General features: G+C 39.8%; 2 protein-coding genes across 4 annotated transcripts; one reads left to right on the top strand and one right to left on the bottom strand.

The window, feature by feature from the left end:
- Positions 1-1019: 1019 nt before the first annotated feature.
- Positions 1020-11751, bottom strand: LOC113165908 (transcription intermediary factor 1-alpha-like). 2 transcript variants are annotated; one of them, XM_026365712.1, is made up of 18 exons: positions 11214-11751; positions 10905-11023; positions 10500-10647; positions 10203-10335; positions 9769-9885; positions 9412-9526; positions 9041-9187; positions 8749-8863; positions 7936-8312; positions 6668-6802; positions 6467-6575; positions 6295-6352; positions 5982-6114; positions 5331-5677; positions 4926-5061; positions 4036-4110; positions 3452-3607; positions 1020-3364 (listed from the first exon to the last, which is right to left on the bottom strand). In XM_026365712.1, exons 1-18 carry the CDS (start codon positions 11488-11490, stop codon positions 3128-3130), a joined length of 2934 nt encoding a protein of 977 aa, XP_026221497.1. In that variant the 5' UTR covers positions 11491-11751; the 3' UTR covers positions 1020-3127. The 2 variants fall into 2 exon arrangements, with proteins under 2 accessions (XP_026221497.1, XP_026221496.1); XM_026365711.1 differs by having other exon boundaries at positions 1020-3367.
- LOC113165910 (aldo-keto reductase family 1 member D1-like) lies at positions 11527-15465 on the top strand. 2 transcript variants are annotated; one of them, XM_026365715.1, is made up of 10 exons: positions 11527-11550; positions 12287-12363; positions 12554-12721; positions 12866-12982; positions 13189-13266; positions 13757-13879; positions 14063-14172; positions 14447-14612; positions 14695-14777; positions 14916-15465. In XM_026365715.1, exons 1-10 carry the CDS (start codon positions 11535-11537, stop codon positions 14956-14958), a joined length of 981 nt encoding a protein of 326 aa, XP_026221500.1. In that variant the 5' UTR covers positions 11527-11534; the 3' UTR covers positions 14959-15465. The 2 variants fall into 2 exon arrangements, with proteins under 2 accessions (XP_026221500.1, XP_026221499.1); XM_026365714.1 differs by lacking the exon at positions 11527-11550 and having other exon boundaries at positions 12049-12363.
- Positions 15466-17844: the final 2379 nt, after the last annotated feature.

Consider the following 17844-nt stretch of genomic DNA (forward strand, 5'->3'; position numbering starts at 1 on the left):
TAATCAAAAAATAAATATTTTCACTGCCACATCTGCAAAAAAAACTGCAGTTGCAGAGTTTGTTGCATCCACCCATATTTTTCACTCATATGTGCACAGTGGTTTTACAGCCCCAATACACCCACTACTGAACTTATTTTTCTCTTTAGTAACTAAACTTCACACCACCATCAAAGAAAATTACATGTTTTTATTCAAAGTTAATGAATTAAAGGTCCTGTAAGGGTGCCACAGATGTGGGCTCCCCATCAGCCAAAGTGATCATGAACTGTAAGGTTGGGTATAAACAAGCCACTCACACACATGCATGCACATACACACGTCTACCAGAATTGGCAAGAAGAGGAGAAATAATTGCTAGACTGCATAATAAACATTTTGCACCAACTAAGGCCCTCTGCAAATTCAATCAGTCTACTGACTCTGGGCATGGTGACAGAGAGGTTAAATGATCTTCTAATCAGAGCCATATGTCTCCACTACCAGTCTAGCCAATATAGAAATATCACCAAAGACACCACAGGCATAAAGGGAAGCCCACAAGTATATAGGAGTTATAAAGGTGAAACTGCGCTGTTAAAATGTAGTGTGTGACGAGTCATGTCATCATTTCTGTGTTCTTCACTCCATCACAGTCAGGGATGCCTGAAAATGAAATGAATTATTTCACAATTTGCCACAGTACCACTAATGCAGAATCAGGTGAGGGTTGTCACAGTGCAGATTTCTGTCTTCTGAATATTATGTTTAACTGCTTTTATCTACATACTGTATGTACACTGGATTAAATTTCATAACTGGCTGATGTCAATCATATCTGTTTTTCATTTCATTCTGTCATTTTCTGTCACCGTTGCATAGAAAAGCAGATCAGCACTCAAATCGCCACTGTAGGATAATCAGTCATATACAACACAACAAAAGCAGACACAGCATTTATTGTAATAAACTGTATAATGAAAGCAGGTTGTCTGCAAACTGTCATTTATACTGTTAAACAACAAATGGAAATGCTGTGCAATAAAGGTATAGAGCAGAAACTGAAGAATGTTTCAGATGTATTGTAGTAAATGTAAGAATGCCTTGGTTCTGGAAACATTTAAACTGTGCTGTTGGACGTCTAGATTACGAGAGGACTGTTACAAGCAGCAGAGATAAGGTTCTTGCAGACACCAGTCAAGGATGTGGCAACCCCCTCTGTAATGTAACAGTTAGCACGTCATCAAAGAGCCCCCCTGTACTGCTGACTCGTCTTATCTTATCTTATCCTTGGTGTATAAGGAATAAGGAACGTAGAATGCCCCAATGATGAGAGCCAGAGCAGCACCAGGTTCCTGGCTATAGAGCAGTGAACATCTGTAGGCAACTTCGCCTGCTGTCCTTCGAGAAATTACCAACGCTCACTCCCCCTCCCGACCTCCAATCTACATTTGGGCTTTAACAAGAAACAACAGTGTGAGCCGACCTCCTGGCTCATAGGTGGAGGAAACTGGAGTGGCCAAGACTGCATTCAAACAGTGTTAAGCTTGTTGTGGGGGGTGCGGTACAGTTCCTTTGAAGCTCAACAAAGCGTGTTTTTGCCAAGTCTGTGTCAATCAGCACGGGGCACTAACATCCAGGGAGGCTGAGGGCTGACCTCGGGGCCCATAGGCCTTGTTCCCTGTTACTCAACACAGTGCTAGAAACCTGGTAAAGGGGAAAAGTACTTCTGCCTGACTGTACATTTAAAGTTGTAATGATGGTCATAGTATGTTGCTATTTATTATGTAACATGCAGTAAATGGAGTATACTTTACCAAGATCATGTTTTATTGTACCCTGTAAACACCTGCAAATTGACTTGCATGCATGTATCTTAATGTTCTGGCTGTTAATGTAAGAAAAGATGAGTGTGTAGAGAAAAACATGTTAACTGAGGGACAACAATCCAGGACAGGTCTCACATATTGAAACATATGCAACACGTTTAGTCCTTCCTTTAAATCCGAACATTACTGTTTAAAAACACTAATAAATAAATAAAAATACACAGAACATATAGCTGTACAGAATTAAACCTGCAGTTCTGTACTGTGTTTAAAAAAGTGACAAAACAGACCAACAAATACTTTATGTGTGACAATTTAACATCTTAAACATCAGTAGTTTTTATTTTACTGGGCTCAAGAGGACCCCATAACACATCTTATTCCAAACAAACAAAAAAAAAGACCACAAACATTGAAGTTCATGATTATATTGGGCTCTGCTATATTTACACCTGGAGCTGCACTGGTAAGAAAGAATGAGTAGCTTTCTTGTACTAAAAGACAATGAGGAGTATCTTACCCCAAATTGAAAAGACAAATTAGCATTTTCCATTTGGAATTATTTCCAGTTAGGAACAAGTCACTTTATTTTGCATTTCTACAAAATGTTATTTGGTAACTCAAAATAGAATTACTTAAGAGATGGATCTGCAAATATCATGTGCTGGGATATTGTATAGGCCTGTGACTTGTAACCTTCTGGGAATAATAAATAACATTACCTGAAGCTGATGGTGTGGTTTTATGGAGAAAAGTACTTGTATTTAAGTAGTTAACAGGCTCAGCAAGTCCAAGGGAGCCACAGCATAATTCCCAGCTGCTCCCCACACTACCAGTAGGCCACCAAGGTTCACGTCACAACTCCTAATTTACATATAGTGCAGCATGAAAATGGCATTTGACAAATTGAAAATGATATTTTTGGAATAGAATATAGCATTTGAAAAATGGAAAATGACATTTGGAATAGCATTCTCCAAATGGAAAATGTAGATTTTTTTAAATTTGGGGAAAATATTCTTCCAAGAAAAGAGAAGGTCAGCTGTACCCTGTAAGTACTTCAATGTGCTGCATGTACAGCATGTGCCATTACTCACCACCTGATGAACTGCTTGAAGATTAAGCGGTTACTCGAACTTTTTAGACTAACAATTTAGTCCAGAAAATACTTTCGGAGCCTTATAGCAGATTCTTTGTTTGCAATTCAATTCATCATGAATTAATTAAAGATTTTAGTGATCAGAATTTCTCTATTAAATGTTTCAATGTTAGTATGACAGTGCTGTCAAACATCTGAACAACTGAGAAAATTTGTGCTTTCATACTATTCCCTCCTCTCCATTGGGAAATCTTGGTGCGTTCTGGGAGTCTGAACATCTGCGCTGGCGCTTTGGCAGGGATATATGATCAAGAGATGAGACTTGAGAGTTGGGAGAGGTCACAGGTATCATCTCCAGTTTGATTTCTGGAAAGGTCTGGTCAGGGAACATGACCCTCAGATCCTCTTCAAATAGCTCCTTAAGCCTCCTGTCTGCCATTGTGATCTCTGTGCCAGCCTGCTGTGCCAGATGAAGCAAAAACTATTTATTATGAGGTGTCAAGAACTGAAAAATACTGCAAAATGGGATTTATATAAACAGTACCTCACTGAGGAATCCACAGTTTCTAAAGATGAGCCTGATGTCAGACACAAACTCTGCAGTGCTTTGGTAGCACAGACTCTGCTTGGCCTCCAGACGCTTTTTTACAGTGGCAAGGTTCATTGGTCCCTTTATAGTCAGACTGTTATTAGCACATATCTGCGGTATTTAGAAAGAGAGAGATAATGAAAGAATAAAACTTAATGGAGAAATGAAATATCGTGTTTAATATCTTGTATTGTCAATATTGTGCTCAAGAGGGTAAGAATGTTATTATGTAAACATTAATAATACAAAAATATAATATAAAATTGTATTACTATAATGTTTTGCAGTGGAGTCTATAACTGCTCATATTTACCGAGTTTGTACGGCAAGTAACAAAAATACAGAAAACTCTGCCAGCAGGAGAAATCTCTGTATATTTACAATACCTAATTAAAGTTTCCACACTTCTGATTCATAATTTCTCCGTCTTAACTGTCAAATACTGCACATTACACATCATTAAAATTACAGTTACAGTAACCCAATGTGACATTAATCCAGTGAACCTTTCCACTGCAGTCAGCAGCTTTCAGACTCACCGAGGGGGATACAGCCTCTTGTAAGTCTGAGTTCAGCTCAGTGCAAAACAAGTGCAGCAACAGCCTCTCACACTTCTGCAGCAGTAGAAAAAGCAATATGCTTTAATACATGTCAACAAATCACAGTTCAAAGTTCAAATACAGTCCTCTAATAGTCTGCAGTCTATTGCATTAGTTACTAACCTGAGTCGAGTACATTACTGAATATCAACCAATCTGTTTTGCTTCAGCTCTTAAATAATTTTATGTGTTTGTTCAAACCTAGCATCAAGCTGTGCTTCAGGTGCACTAGCTAATAAACTATTTAAAAAAAAGAGTTTGCACCAATTCAGTGAAGTTTCTTCAAATTCTCATCACTAAACCTTCTTCCGCTACATTATATAGTTTGTGTGCAATACAGTATACTTCTATACGACTGCAAGACTATTTATATAGTATCACATACTTAAATCCTTTGAATGTAATAAGTCTGTAGTTTTGCCACTAATGACAAATTCTACCTGTGGTACACTTTATTTCAGGCACAGGTTTAAAACTATAACCTCACCTCCTGCTGCTGGAAAGTGTCATGTTCAAATTCAGACAAATAAATTATGAAGACGGGAGTTTGGCCAGTCGACAAGCGAGCTGTGATTCTGACTAAGTGTTCAATGAAGGAGCAGGTGTGCTGTAACGTGTGTGAACAATATGACTGTGCTTGTGTTGGAAGAAGCTACAGAATTTCAAATCTATAGAGGTTATACTTTATAATGATATGAGGAGCTGGAACTGTTTTACTTGTTTTAAACTGCTTGACAAACCTGCAACCTAACTATAAAGTTTCCTTATCATAATTACAATACTTGCTGACTGTAACAAAAGGATTGTTAAAATTTTAAAAAAGTACTGACTTGTTTATCCAAAAGGGGAAAGCCTCCTTCAGAATCTGGCTCAGTCTTTACTGTTTTGGCTTCAAGCTTTCTATGACAGTCATACTCCATCTCAGGCACTAACAGGTCACGGCAGAAAGAGCAAAACCATTCCCCACTGAAAAGAAACAATCCAGAGACTTAATACAAAAGCCAGTAAACAGGAACACACATAGCAAGTGTATAACGCTGCTGTCCGATGAAAACCTTACATCGCCAAAATGTGAAAACAACAACCTCATTCTTAACAGTTAAAGCGTATTTTTTCATTCAGTGGAGGACCATAATTCCTCATTTCAAATATAGACATAAAAATGAAAAATAGCATGTGTTTTGGGGTTTTCGTCTGAGACTAGCAATAAATAAATTTCATGTGAAAGAACTTGCCAAGGAGATTTGTGAAGAGTTGGAACATGGCACGTGAGGTGAAAAACTTTGTGACACTTATCGCAGCACAGCAGCTCTCCTCCGCTCCGACACACAGCACACGAGACTTCGTTAGAGTCGTCCATCCGAGCTTGATTTTGGTCTACCTGCTGTTCTCCTCCAAGAGAACAGATGTCATTTCGAGCATTAGCCTTACTCTGGTCCCTTAGGATGCCTGGAGGCTGTAAAGGGCTGTGGGGTTTGTCGTCTATGCTTTGAAATTGGACCTTGTTCTCGTCACCTTGGGGACTAATTTGAAGTTGGTCACCTGTGCTGTCAGGGAGGTTGGCTCTTTGGTTAGCGTGTAGCTGAAATTTACAAACAGAGAGAAAAGCAAATCTGTGTAGTAAATTGACTCATATACTGAACTGAATCGATGTTACACACTGAGATCTAATGTCGCTAAATTGGACAAGAGCACAGTCACATTTGGAAATTTAAAGGGAAATTCTAGTTTCATTGTCAGTGTTAGTACAACAGTGCCAATATAAATGATGGCCAAAACTTCATAAATAAGACCCAAGCTCTTATAAACCACAATTCTTCTTGAACTAATTTTGTGTGTATATGGAATCCTAACTGGGCTGTAATAATAATTTATTGTCTCCTTACATAGCCATTGTCATCTTCTGGCTCATCCTTGATGACAATGATGGGCCCTGGTGATGATTGTCGTCTTTTCTTGACAGCTGAGCCCACCGCTCCACTAGCCTGTTGTGTTTCTGAAGGTTTCCAGGAAACGGTCCTTGGGAACAAAATGAGACCCCAGTAGAATATAGCCAAATTCAGTGGAGAACCCAATGGCACAAAAGGCCTGGGGTCATATTAAGGCAATGCTGTTTGCAGCTACACAATATGCAGAGAAAAGCAGAAAGAATTGTGTGTGTGTGTGCATGTATGTATGTGCATTCAGCTGTCTCTTTACCCCAGTTTCTCCTCCTGGGATACAGTAGCATACCCTGGTGAAATCTGCTGTCCTTGCACTTGAGACAAAGAAAAAATCTGTGTATTACTATAGTAAGAACAGAGCAATACTTAAAGTCTGCATGCCACTGAAATATGCAAAGGTACAAACGACGCTGATGACAGAGACTTACCATTTCTGTGCGTCAAAGATGGTGGTAACCTCCTCTGGGGATAGTTTGGTTTCAGCACATATACTGGACCAGGTGAGTCATTTGTCCCATTCATATATGTGGATTCAATCTAAACACAGCATTTCATTTATATTTCAGATATAATTTCACAAGAATCATGAGGTACAAAGTCTTCAACAACGTCAACAAGCGGCTGCTTACTGTGTTTTGTGGTTGAGGTGAACTCACGCTACCACCGATGGGCAGTGGTGTAATATGGGTGTACAAAGGTGAAGAGGAAAATACACCTACAGGCTTTGATTGGTAACTGGAGCTGCTTCCTGCCCCCCTCTGATGCTACAGATGAATGAGGTAGATACACAAAGATACTGCAGTTACTGTCAAGTTGTATTCCTGTTGCCATCTATGGGAATGGGAAGAAAGCAAACTTCATTGCCCTGTCAGTGGCTGCCCTGTGTGGGTCGATACCCCATAGCAATAACTAAGGCAGAGTGTGGGCTAAATCACAAAACAAAACACTCTGACACTGCGGGCAGAGTTACCTAAGACATATTTTTAGTATTTAGTTGTTTAAACCATATAGAATACTGTAATTACACATTTCAAATCACATATTTATTTTAAAGGCTCTGAAAATGTATTTACCCAATCAGTTGGTTACTGCATTAACACGGTACATTCTGTATATATACGCTAATATTCAAAAGCTTGGGGTCACTTTTAAATTGAACACAATACAATGTGTAAAAATGTATTTAAGTTTAAATGTATTTAAGTTTTGGAAACATTTTGAAGGGCTTTAATACTAAGCAGTTTTTATACAACATTTTCAGGAAGTCATTAATGTTAATTTATTTCATGGTGAAAACCAATCTTCAGATATTTTAAACCTGCCTCATCACATTGAGTTTTATATTGATCAAATTTAGATACATGCTGTGAAGTAATTCATCAAATTAATCTGCACTTACAGCTGCACTATGACAAGACAATAAAATAATGAAAAGCAAAAAACAAAGGCAGGAGAGCATTTGAGAGTTCAGCGTGCAGCTGCAGCAGCTTGTTCACATCAGTGTGACACAAGTGATGTGTGCACTTCACATGCCAGTATTGTCTTTTGCATGACCATATACTTGAAGCTTGAACCAAAACACCATTTGAACTAGACTAAACAACTTTGATGATGAGATATTCTGAACCCTTTCTTATGGAATCTTGGGTCTGTCCCCTGTCACATGTTGGCCGCTGCTCTGCTGCAGATTTCTCTGTTTTATTTTATACTTTTGTGTCATAAGCTCATCCAAGTCTCTAACCCATCTTGACAAGAAAAGACATAAATTGCCTAGGATGTGAAGGCTGTCAGCTCTATTTAGGACAATGTCATCTGCTGTCAGTGCTTGTTAAGAGGGCTTGTCAGTCAAAAGGACACGAGCACACGTGCACACTAACACACAGAAAAGAAAACTAACCTGGGGAGTAAACCCTGGACCTGGTAAGCTGCTTTTTGGGCTCATGTGGTTTGGAGGAGGCACCATAAACCTGCGACCTGGTTGAGGAAGCATACTGTGGGAAGGAGAACCTCCCTGAAGGGGCCCAGGGACAGTTCGCTGCAGTCTGACAGTCTGGTACCATGACCAGGGTAGAGAATTAGGCTGCGGCTGCCAGTGAGCTTGCGGATTTAGCTTGTCCACCTGCATCTGGAGCTGAGCCAGAGTATTATGGGGCGCTCCATGGGCAAAGCTGTGGGGTGAGCCTGAGGGGCCCTGCCCAGCCTGGGAGAACTGATGAGGGATACCCTGAAAACCACTCAGCTGGTGGCCTGGTACACTCTCCACGACTAGAGAGCCTGAGGAGACATACACAGAGAGAACTGATAAGCATAGCAAGTAGGGATAAAAAAATACTTTCTCCAGAGAAAGTTGAGAAACCTGAGCAAGAGAGGGTTTGAGCAGTAATACAGTAAAGATTTGGGAAACAGTACGACACTGGAGTTGTATGAGGTAGCTGGGAAAAAACACTGGGAACTGATAAAACAAAGACATGCAAATCTTCTAAATGCAGAGGTTATGGAGAATAAGCCCTGTACCTCTTTGCAGTTTCTGTAAGATGTCTCGTGGTAAATACTGTACCCTTACACACAGGCAGTTATATGCTATAATCAAGTTTAGATCAACTATAAAGGTATAATAAATAAATCCAAAAGCCTGTATCCTGAGAATAGTACAGCTATTCACGGGGTTCTAAATTAACCTTAGTAATGGTAACGTTTGTTTATGTCTTACCCAGATCCACATTTGAGGCCCAGTAAGTGGATCGACACTGGAAGCGAACAGTGCTCTGTGGTATAAACGACGTGCTGCATTTTGCCCGGAGCAGGTTTCCAATCTGAAACAGAATCTGCAACAGAAGGGATGTTATTAATTATTCTTAGAGACACTTACAAAAGGCTTATGTTCCAACTCCATCACACCCAACATAGCCCCATGTCCTAACTCTCTTTCAGTGCTGAGCGGTTAGTAAAAACAAAACTGTGATGAGATACTGTTAGTAGATAAATGAGCCGACAAGCCTCACCAAACGTTTACAGTATAAGAGGGCTGTGCCCCCATTCCTGGCCGTGGCCCATTTGGTGAAGTTGATGACATGATCCAGGTGTCTGGAAAGATAGCCAATGTCCTCCTGTTGTTTTCGCAAGACACTCTCATAATCCTTTGTTACAGCCTAGAAAACATGAATATGTGAACATCTGCAGTGTTCAAACAGCTTGAGGGGATGAGCTCTGGGCCTCAGGGTGAGACAGTCAACTGAGCTAGTGAGCAAAAAATGTTCCTTTAGAAGCAACACAACAAGCTACAGGTCTACAGCATGTGTTAAGCTGGCAAATAACATATCTGTTACATGCCATTTGTCGTATTTGTGATATATTTAAAGGTATTTGCTCTTACCTCGAGTTGATTAACTAGCATCTTGCCTTTCTTGTTTATCTCAAGAATCAAACTGCAGATGGACTTCTTTATCTCATTATGAACAGACACGCGGTTCTGATCAACCTGAACGAGTCTGCAAAACATACGTCGACTTTCAATTAGCATTCACATTTTAGACAGTAGTAAACAACACATATAATATTTTCACTATTAGTCGAGGTATTAACGTTTTATCCTTAAGCGATTTACCAGCTGTTCTAGTTCAATCTAAATGGAAGAGGAAGTGGCTTTTGTCCAAACAGTTCCCTGAACTATAGGCTTGTTTACATTTTTCATTCTCGACATATGTAATCTTGGATTTGTGGATGTGCATACCCTTTGTTTATGGAGTCTGACACCTCTTCAATCAGTTTCTTTTTCTCATGCAGCTGACGGGTCATATTCTCCATGTGCTGTTTGTGGTTTTTATAAGCATCTTCGAGAAACTGGTAACTAGACGAAACATAATGTTAAGTTAGTGCGTGAAATGGGGATTACACAACATGAGCGATCTGCTCTGCTATCAATCTCTTGTTCTCCTCAATGGGCTCATACTACTCCTGAAACATAAAGTCCTTACTTGATGATACTTCGGCAGAGTACACATTAAAGATGGACAATATGATTCAAATCAGCAACTTGATATCAAAGGAGACATGTTAGTGTCAAAACATAGATCAATGTATTAAATTTTTAAAAATTTAATAAATTTAAACCATTGATGATATTATGACGCTATATAGTATTGTAAATTGTGTCCGTGACTGTACTTGTGGTCCTTGTGCTTGACCAACTGGCAGTCACGACAGGTTAGCACATCACAGGTTTCACAGAACAGCTTCAGCGGCTCTTGTTTGTGGATGTCACAGAACATTGGCCTCTGAGTGGACACACCATGGGACTCTGGAAAACATTTGCAATTGGTCCATCACATGTTATTGTCAGGGGAAATACCATTCTTGACAAATGATAATGGTAATAATAAAATAATACTAATAGTAGTCCAACATGTGATTGCTAACAAACTGTATGCTGATAAGTATTTCATAGGACATTGATTAACATACCTTGTGATACTTGTGTCTTCTCTCTGATGGTGTGGTCTTTGGTAAATTTAACTCTTTGGTGGGCATCCACACAGGTGGCACAGAGGTACTCAACACAGTCCATACAAAACCCGATAGCTTCAGTGTTGTCATCACAGGTCATACAGAGCTATAGAGAAGTCAAACAAGCATCAGCTGGTCCAGGTTGGTAAAACGAGGAGATTCTATTGGAGAGAAACTTGGTATCCACAATCGTTGGGTTCATATTGTAGCTCTTGAGTGCAATAATAACATTAAGTGCATGCAATATGCAAATGGGAAATCTGAAATCTGCTGTCCAGGTTTTCAAAATTGGCCTGGCTTATCATCTTATAGTCATACTATCAACAAGGCTGCCCTCATATGGTGATTTCTTGTGTCACTCACCTGGACTGTCCTCTCCACTGTGCTGCTGGGAGTCTCAGCTGAGTCCTTCACGAAGACGTTTTCCATCACATCTACCTCCATACACTCCTGCCTGCACACCGGACACCGAATCACATTCACTGGGCACAAACAGGAACAACCACATTGGGCCATGGCTTTGAGATTGGATGTGATTCCAACACCAGATGATACCAGATGTTTCCATACAAATATGACTGAATATGACTGTGCACACTCATAAACACACACGCACAGAGCCAGGATGAGTGTGTTTAATCGATCTATATGTTGGTAAACAAAGGTGCTCACGTGGTTTGGTCGCGCTGTGGACCTGGGAGTTTGGCACCTGCGCCGTGGCCAGATTCCGCGAGGGTGACGGCAAACATTTCTTGCAAAACGAGTGCAGACACGGCAGGAGTTTGGGCTCTCGACTGTGAAAGTTCAGATGGCAAACGGGGCAAGTGTCCAGGTAATTGTGGCCGCTCGCACCGGACTTCTCCTCTTGCACCGGCAGACTCTCAGCCTCGTTCTCCACGACGATCACGGCAGCATCCACCGGCTCCGGTGGGTTTGTGCGTGCATCCATTTGCTGCACTTTTATTCTCCCGGGCTAGATCTCCGAGTTACGAGATGCACCCACACACAGGTGAGCGGACCGTGCAGGCGTGCGGTCATTTCGCTGCTACCCTGCGCGCACAGAGCATCTCAGCTTCTTAACGCAGCGGTTCTAGAAACGCAGAATTTATCCGTCACACGATGAAACGAAAAGGCACCTGGAGTCCGGAGCTGCAAACCTGTCGCACCACACCACAGGTAACACGCTGCGCCACCACGTGAGGTGGTGTTGATGCAGATGTCGCTCAAATTGCACCGCGCGCGCCTCCTGCTCCCGACGGCACGAGCGGGGTGGGGTCAAAACAGCGCGCGTCCTGATAGGAGAGACGCACACGGACCAAGTCCAGCAGACAGACGCTCATGTTAGTTACTGTGCAAGCTGTGTGGGTAACTGCTCATGTTACTTTTCATTGCCTTACATTTGGCACCGGATCCACCTCGACTCACATTTGCATGCGCAGTTCACTGTGATCAGTGGGATGTGCATAATGTCACCACACCTGTGCTGGACACAGTATCAAATCAACTTACAACACATTTAGGCTGTTATCAATATTAACACAACGTCACAGCACACATTAACAAAACAACAACTTAGTCAGTCCAGGTGTAACTCTGTCTGCTCATGCTCTCAGAAAGAAGCCGCAGACCTAGGTGCATGGAAGATAAAGGGTTCAAGGTTCATGGTTATGTCCTACATTATCTGTTAAGCTCACTAGAGAGAGTTCACTTGATTTCCTTTTGCACAAACATGAATCTGACTGCAGAGAGCCACAGTATCCCGCTGAACGATGGGAACCGTATTCCACTGCTGGGGTTAGGCACCTATGGGGACCCTCGAACGGTGAGGATATCGTACCTGTGTTTTTACATTTAGACATTCATTTAAACTCTTAATATCTAAGGTCTCACTATAATGTAGTGTAGTGTGAGTGATTTGATCTACTCTACAGCATTTGAACAGGAATGCATATTTTATGATGTAATCAAAACCAGGTCAAAGGAAGTTTACATGTTCTGTGGATTTCCTGTAGACGTCCAAAGGTACAGCACTTGAGTGCGTCAAGCTGGCCATAGAAGTTGGTTACAGGCACTTTGACGGGGCACTGGTATATTTCAACGAGCATGAAGTGGGTCAAGCCATTAGAGAGAAGATTGCTGATGGAACAGTGCGACGAGAGGACATCTTTTACTGTGGAAAGGTAAAAAAGTCTAGCATACATGCCAGTGAGAATGTAACAATTGATTGTGTTTTGCGTAAGGTCTGTACATAGGTCACCTGCACACACTTACCCAGAAGTGGAGTTGTGGGATATCTAACTAGCTCTGGCTTATCTTTCTCTTAGCTCTGGAACACCTTTCATCCACCAGAGTTGGTGAGACCAGCCTTGGAGAGCACTCTGAAAGCTTTGAAATTAGACTATGTGGATCTCTACATCATTGAGCTTCCTATGGCCTTCAAGGTTTCTATACAATGCTTCCATCTTTGAATGGAATTCAACTTATTTGCCAGCTGATTAGTGTCTGGACATTGCCCTTATGTGCACACAGTGGTGTTTAGCTTAGATACATTTTACAGAAAGTTAACTAAAAAGTCACATATAGTCATTTATACATTTTAATAACTAATAATTAAGTATTAAAATTAATTATTGTGCTTAAATCTTAGCCTGGCAAAGAGTTCTATCCAAAAGATCAAAATGGAAAATACATCTATCACCACACAGACCTCTGTGCAACATGGGAGGTGAGTTCTGCTGAGTTCACAATTGATGGTAACAACTGTGCATGACTGTAGTCTCTTCTCTTTAATTTATAGAATAAATCATATTTAAAATACTATACAGTATCATTAAATACAGTTCAACATTATCAAAATAAGAGAATAAATTGCACAGACACTATACTGGAAGTATAGTCTAAATTCACATAATTCAAGTGTCCTGCACATGCTTGGTTGTCCCATCTTGAAGTTACCTAATAGAATATTTGACTCTAATAACATTAAAATAACATAAATGTGACATCACTTTAATTGGCAGGTGATATTCCTTAATTTCAGTGTTAATACCAGGGATATTCTCAGCTGCAGCATCAGGAACTGTCGAGATCTGTGTCATAAACAGTCAAGCAGTGTTTCTTCACATTCTTGGGCTTTTTTTCTCACAATCTCTCTAAATCTGTAAAGATCATCACTATCAGTCTCTGTGAGGATATAAATCTTTTCTTCTTTGCAGGCTTTAGAGGCTTGCAAAGATGCGGGACTTGTTAAGTCTCTGGGAGTCTCCAACTTCAACCAGAGACAACTAGAACTGCTGCTGAATAAACCTGGCCTCAAGCACAAACCCGTGTCCAACCAGGTGACCTCAGTTTGCTTATTAAAACCCTCAGTAGTATCTGACATAGCACAGTAGTACAGTAGAGTATTTCAGCATACAGCTGTATTGGCTCTAATACTAATGATTAATGTGATGTCAACCCACTTTGGACTCATATTCCTATAAATTATGTATTTCCTTCTTCTTCTTACATGCATCCTGTAGGTTGAGTGCCATCCATATTTCACACAACCCAAACTTCTGGACTACTGCCGTCAGAATGACATTGTAATTGTTGGATACTGCCCACTTGGTTCCTCTAGAGATGCATCCTGGTATGTAGGCTTGAGGGGATAGGCCCTTTTCAAGACACCTTTACAAATGCACTGGTAACTAAACACTGTCAATTAATTTACTTTAAGATGTGGGATTAAAGTTCAGTAACAAACTTGAACAACAAAACGTTTTATTTAATATTTGTAGTGGAGATCGTTCTTTGGACTATGTTAAACATATCAGCATAGTATTTGACACTGCAATACTATGCTGATAGTTGTATCCTTCATGTTTTGATTTACTGGTGTCATCTGTATTTTCTTTTGTCTTCAGGGTGAATGTGAAATGTCCTCCCCTGCTGGAAGATGAGATGCTTGTATCTATTGGGAAAAAATACAACAAGAGTAGTGCCCAGGTAGCCCTGCGCTTCAATGTCCAGAGAGGAGTCGTTGTGATCCCCAAGAGTTTCAGTCCTGAGAGGATCAAACACAACTTCCAGGTGAGTTTAGGAAAAAAAATACCAAGATGTTTATTACAGGATTGTTTATGCTCAAGAGTGTAATCATGTAATCTTGTTACAGATATTTGATTTTTCACTCACTGAGGAGGAAATGAGAGCCATTGAAGCCCTCAACAAAAATATTCGTTTTGTGGAGCTACTGATGTAAGTGTAATTATTGATTAAGTCTGTAGCTAATCTTTATGCAGTAAAGATGGATCTTTGTTCTTAAGCTTTGTTTTGGATTATGGATTTTAGAATCAATATTTCTTCAAGTAACATTATTTATTTGTTTGGACACAGGTGGAGTGACCATCCAGAGTACCCGTTTCATGATGAATATTAAACTTTTTCATTGTTTGTTGTGTGCATTCTTTCTGACCTGATATTCTTGCAGCAACATTTCCACTGGTGCATTTTGATTTTAAACACCAGAGGGCTCTGCCGCTCCAGTTTAAAATGAATGAAAAAGAAATGAGAAGTGAAATGAAAGTTTTCAAGCAGAACACAATACAGCTCTAATGTGAAATGGCAAAGCTGGATATTTTTGCAAATTAGTCTCACGGGATGCTGAAAGTTTTTTGAAATTGAGTGATGCCACTGCTGCTGTAAATCAATTTCTGGCAAAATCATGTGGAGCACAATGTATGAATGCACTGAATGTCATATTTGGTATTCATTAAGTTGTTCTGTTCTAGGTGAAATTAAAAAATAAAAAAACATGCAGCTGTGTTAATGCATATGACAAATAGAACAACTGGGATATAATGGGTAGTTATGCGTATCTGTAACCCTACTTATAGGGGGTTGTTTCCATTATGTCAACAATGTGGCTGAAATGATTCAGAATGCATAGAATTATACTGCTTCTAATGGAGGAACTGAGCCAACTAGATCGGCCAGGTGTAACATTATCATTTTCTTGCTGCAGTTTCTGTATAATTCCTACAGATGCATTGACCTAATCTGCTAAGCAGGTTATGTTTTAACATATTCATCTAATTCAACATTAAGTCAAACTTGAAAAGAGGAGATTGCAGATGAGTATCTGTGAAAATGATTAGTCAGTACTGCAGGTTTTTACTTGTTGAGGTGATATGACTTTAAGACCTTAAGTCCTGCTGTCCAAACATTTCAGCCCATGAGGAATTTGGGGTTAAGCATCTTGCTGAAAGGCATCTTTGTGGTCATGAAACAGATGGATGTTATTTGTGCTGTTCTCAGAAACCTCCTATGAAAAACTCAGATAAGAATGATGCATGTGTGAAAGTTTCAATTCAAATTTTGGGTGTTACCACGAAATTGGGTGCAGTTTAATTCTAACCAATTAAATACTATAGTTAAAATAACAATTGTGCAATGTTATGGCTTCATTACAGCTGAGAAATGCCAACAGGCATTACTTGAACTACACTAACATTACCTGGAAAAATAAGAATAATAACAACTCCTGAATACGTTTCAGTTGATCACAGTTACAGTTAATCATGTGAAAGAAAGTGAACAATACACGGGAGGCAGAACAACAACAACCCAAATGCCAAAAACGGAACGACTCCTCTTCCAACCATTTAGTCAGGACTAATGAAATTTGAAGTGAAATGTGATGAAGAACCTCAAGCAGGTCCAGTTGCCACTGAACAGCACCTTTTTTTGGGGACATAGAAAGAATCAAAGCAAACATAATTGTAATTGAATATTTATGGGCTATATTTTTGTTATTCTTCTTATTCTTGTTGGCTGGAAAGGGAATGTGGGTTTGATCTGGTTAAATCTGTCTTCACACTGTCTAATCTTTTATGTATACACCTATTGCCTTTTTTAACTGTCGCGACCAATTGGTTTTTTGGCTGTGTGTCAAAGGTAGAGGTTTTATACTACAAAATCAAGCATGGAGCAGACAGCTGCATTTCACATATGTGGAACGTTTCCTATTAGTGATTTAATAATGATCCAGCTATCTTTAAAGCATTCATCTTTGATTTTTCCCGTAAACAGTCATGTAAGATACAGTTCATATTATTACGATAGTAGGATATCTTTTACATTAACAGGTCATTAAAAAAAAGGTTTGAGTGTGCAACTGTGCCTTGTACAAATATTTGTACATGGCACAGTTGAGCAATCCATTTCGTAGAAAAAATGGGGTCAAAAGTGGAGTTTTATTAGTGTGGACAAAACACAGTTCTTTGTGGGGCTGCACATCCAAATGTTGTATAACGTGAAGTCACGAGCCCTGTGAGTGATCTTCTACATTGTCTGACAAACTGCAATGGGCTCAATTTTAACTTCTCATGCAAGGAGACCTTAAAGCCAATTCTTTTACGCAATTAATTTAACCAGGACATTTGAGTTTGATCTGAAGAGACAGGATGGGCACTCTAGAGTAAACACATTACAATCTGAGCAGTGAACTGTGGCCGTACAGTTAGAGAGCAGCAGGAAGCTGCAGAAATACTGTTCATTAATGAGAGCCCCCAGCACTCACCCCATTGTTTTGCCTGATTTTGTGCCCCGTGGACATACGCAAGTAGAAAACCTACTCTAGATGAGCTACTAACATACAATATTCAAGAAACGAATCTTTGCACAATGTGAAACACTCATTAGAAATACTGACTGTTTAGTAACTAGAAAACCAAGTTTTTTTCTGTTTTGTTTTTATAAACAACTAAGCTTAACAACTGGAAATGGGGAAACAGCTTGCCAGGCTGTTGATTCATTGAAATGGTAATATACTAAACAAACAGTAATGCTGTTCAGTTAGCGACCACAGGGTCAATACCTGCTGGTAATGCATTGTATGATGCCAGGATCTACACTAAAAGGTTTTTATGTTGGTGACTATAGGAGACTAGATGAAAGATTTAGGCTTAGTTGATTTTTAATTATTATTTTTATTATTTTATTTATTTAGATATTTTTTTAACATGTTTAGAAAATGAACAGGTTGTTAAGTCAAGGCTGCCACAAAACCAAAGTCAGGCAGACGGCTTCATTTTAATAGAAAGCTAATGTGGTCGTGTCTTGACTTATAATTTGATTTGAGGTGGGGGGTTGGGAGTTTTCAAAAAAAAAAAAAAAAGAAGAAGAAGAAAAGAAAAGAAGATCTCAGCCTGAAAGATTTGCTCCAGCAAATACACATCACTACCCCCATCTCCACCTCCATAAAGACCCTCAGGACTGTGACCTTCTAACAAATGCCTTGAACTGGGCCACTCTGGACCCCTGT

The sequence above is a fragment of the Anabas testudineus genome, chromosome 6 (genome assembly GCF_900324465.2).
Source record: "Anabas testudineus chromosome 6, fAnaTes1.2, whole genome shotgun sequence".
NCBI lineage: Eukaryota > Metazoa > Chordata > Actinopteri > Anabantiformes > Anabantidae > Anabas > Anabas testudineus.

Coding starts and splice junctions, on each gene's coding strand:
- LOC113165908 (XM_026365711.1), bottom strand. CDS start 11,490: ATGGATGCACGCACAAACCCACCGGAGCCGGTGGATGCTGCCGTGATC. Junction 9,527..9,768: donor TCAGACTCCATAAACAAAGG/GTATGCACATCC, acceptor TATGTTTTGCAG/ACTCGTTCAGGTTGATCAGA. Junction 3,368..3,451: donor ACTGTGGATTCCTCAGTGAG/GTACTGTTTATA, acceptor CATCTGGCACAG/CAGGCTGGCACAGAGATCAC.
- LOC113165910 (XM_026365714.1), top strand. CDS start 12,145: ATGCTCTCAGAAAGAAGCCGCAGACCTAGGTGCATGGAAGATAAAGGG. Junction 12,364..12,553: donor CCTATGGGGACCCTCGAACG/GTGAGGATATCG, acceptor GATTTCCTGTAG/ACGTCCAAAGGTACAGCACT. Junction 14,613..14,694: donor GGATCAAACACAACTTCCAG/GTGAGTTTAGGA, acceptor ATCTTGTTACAG/ATATTTGATTTTTCACTCAC.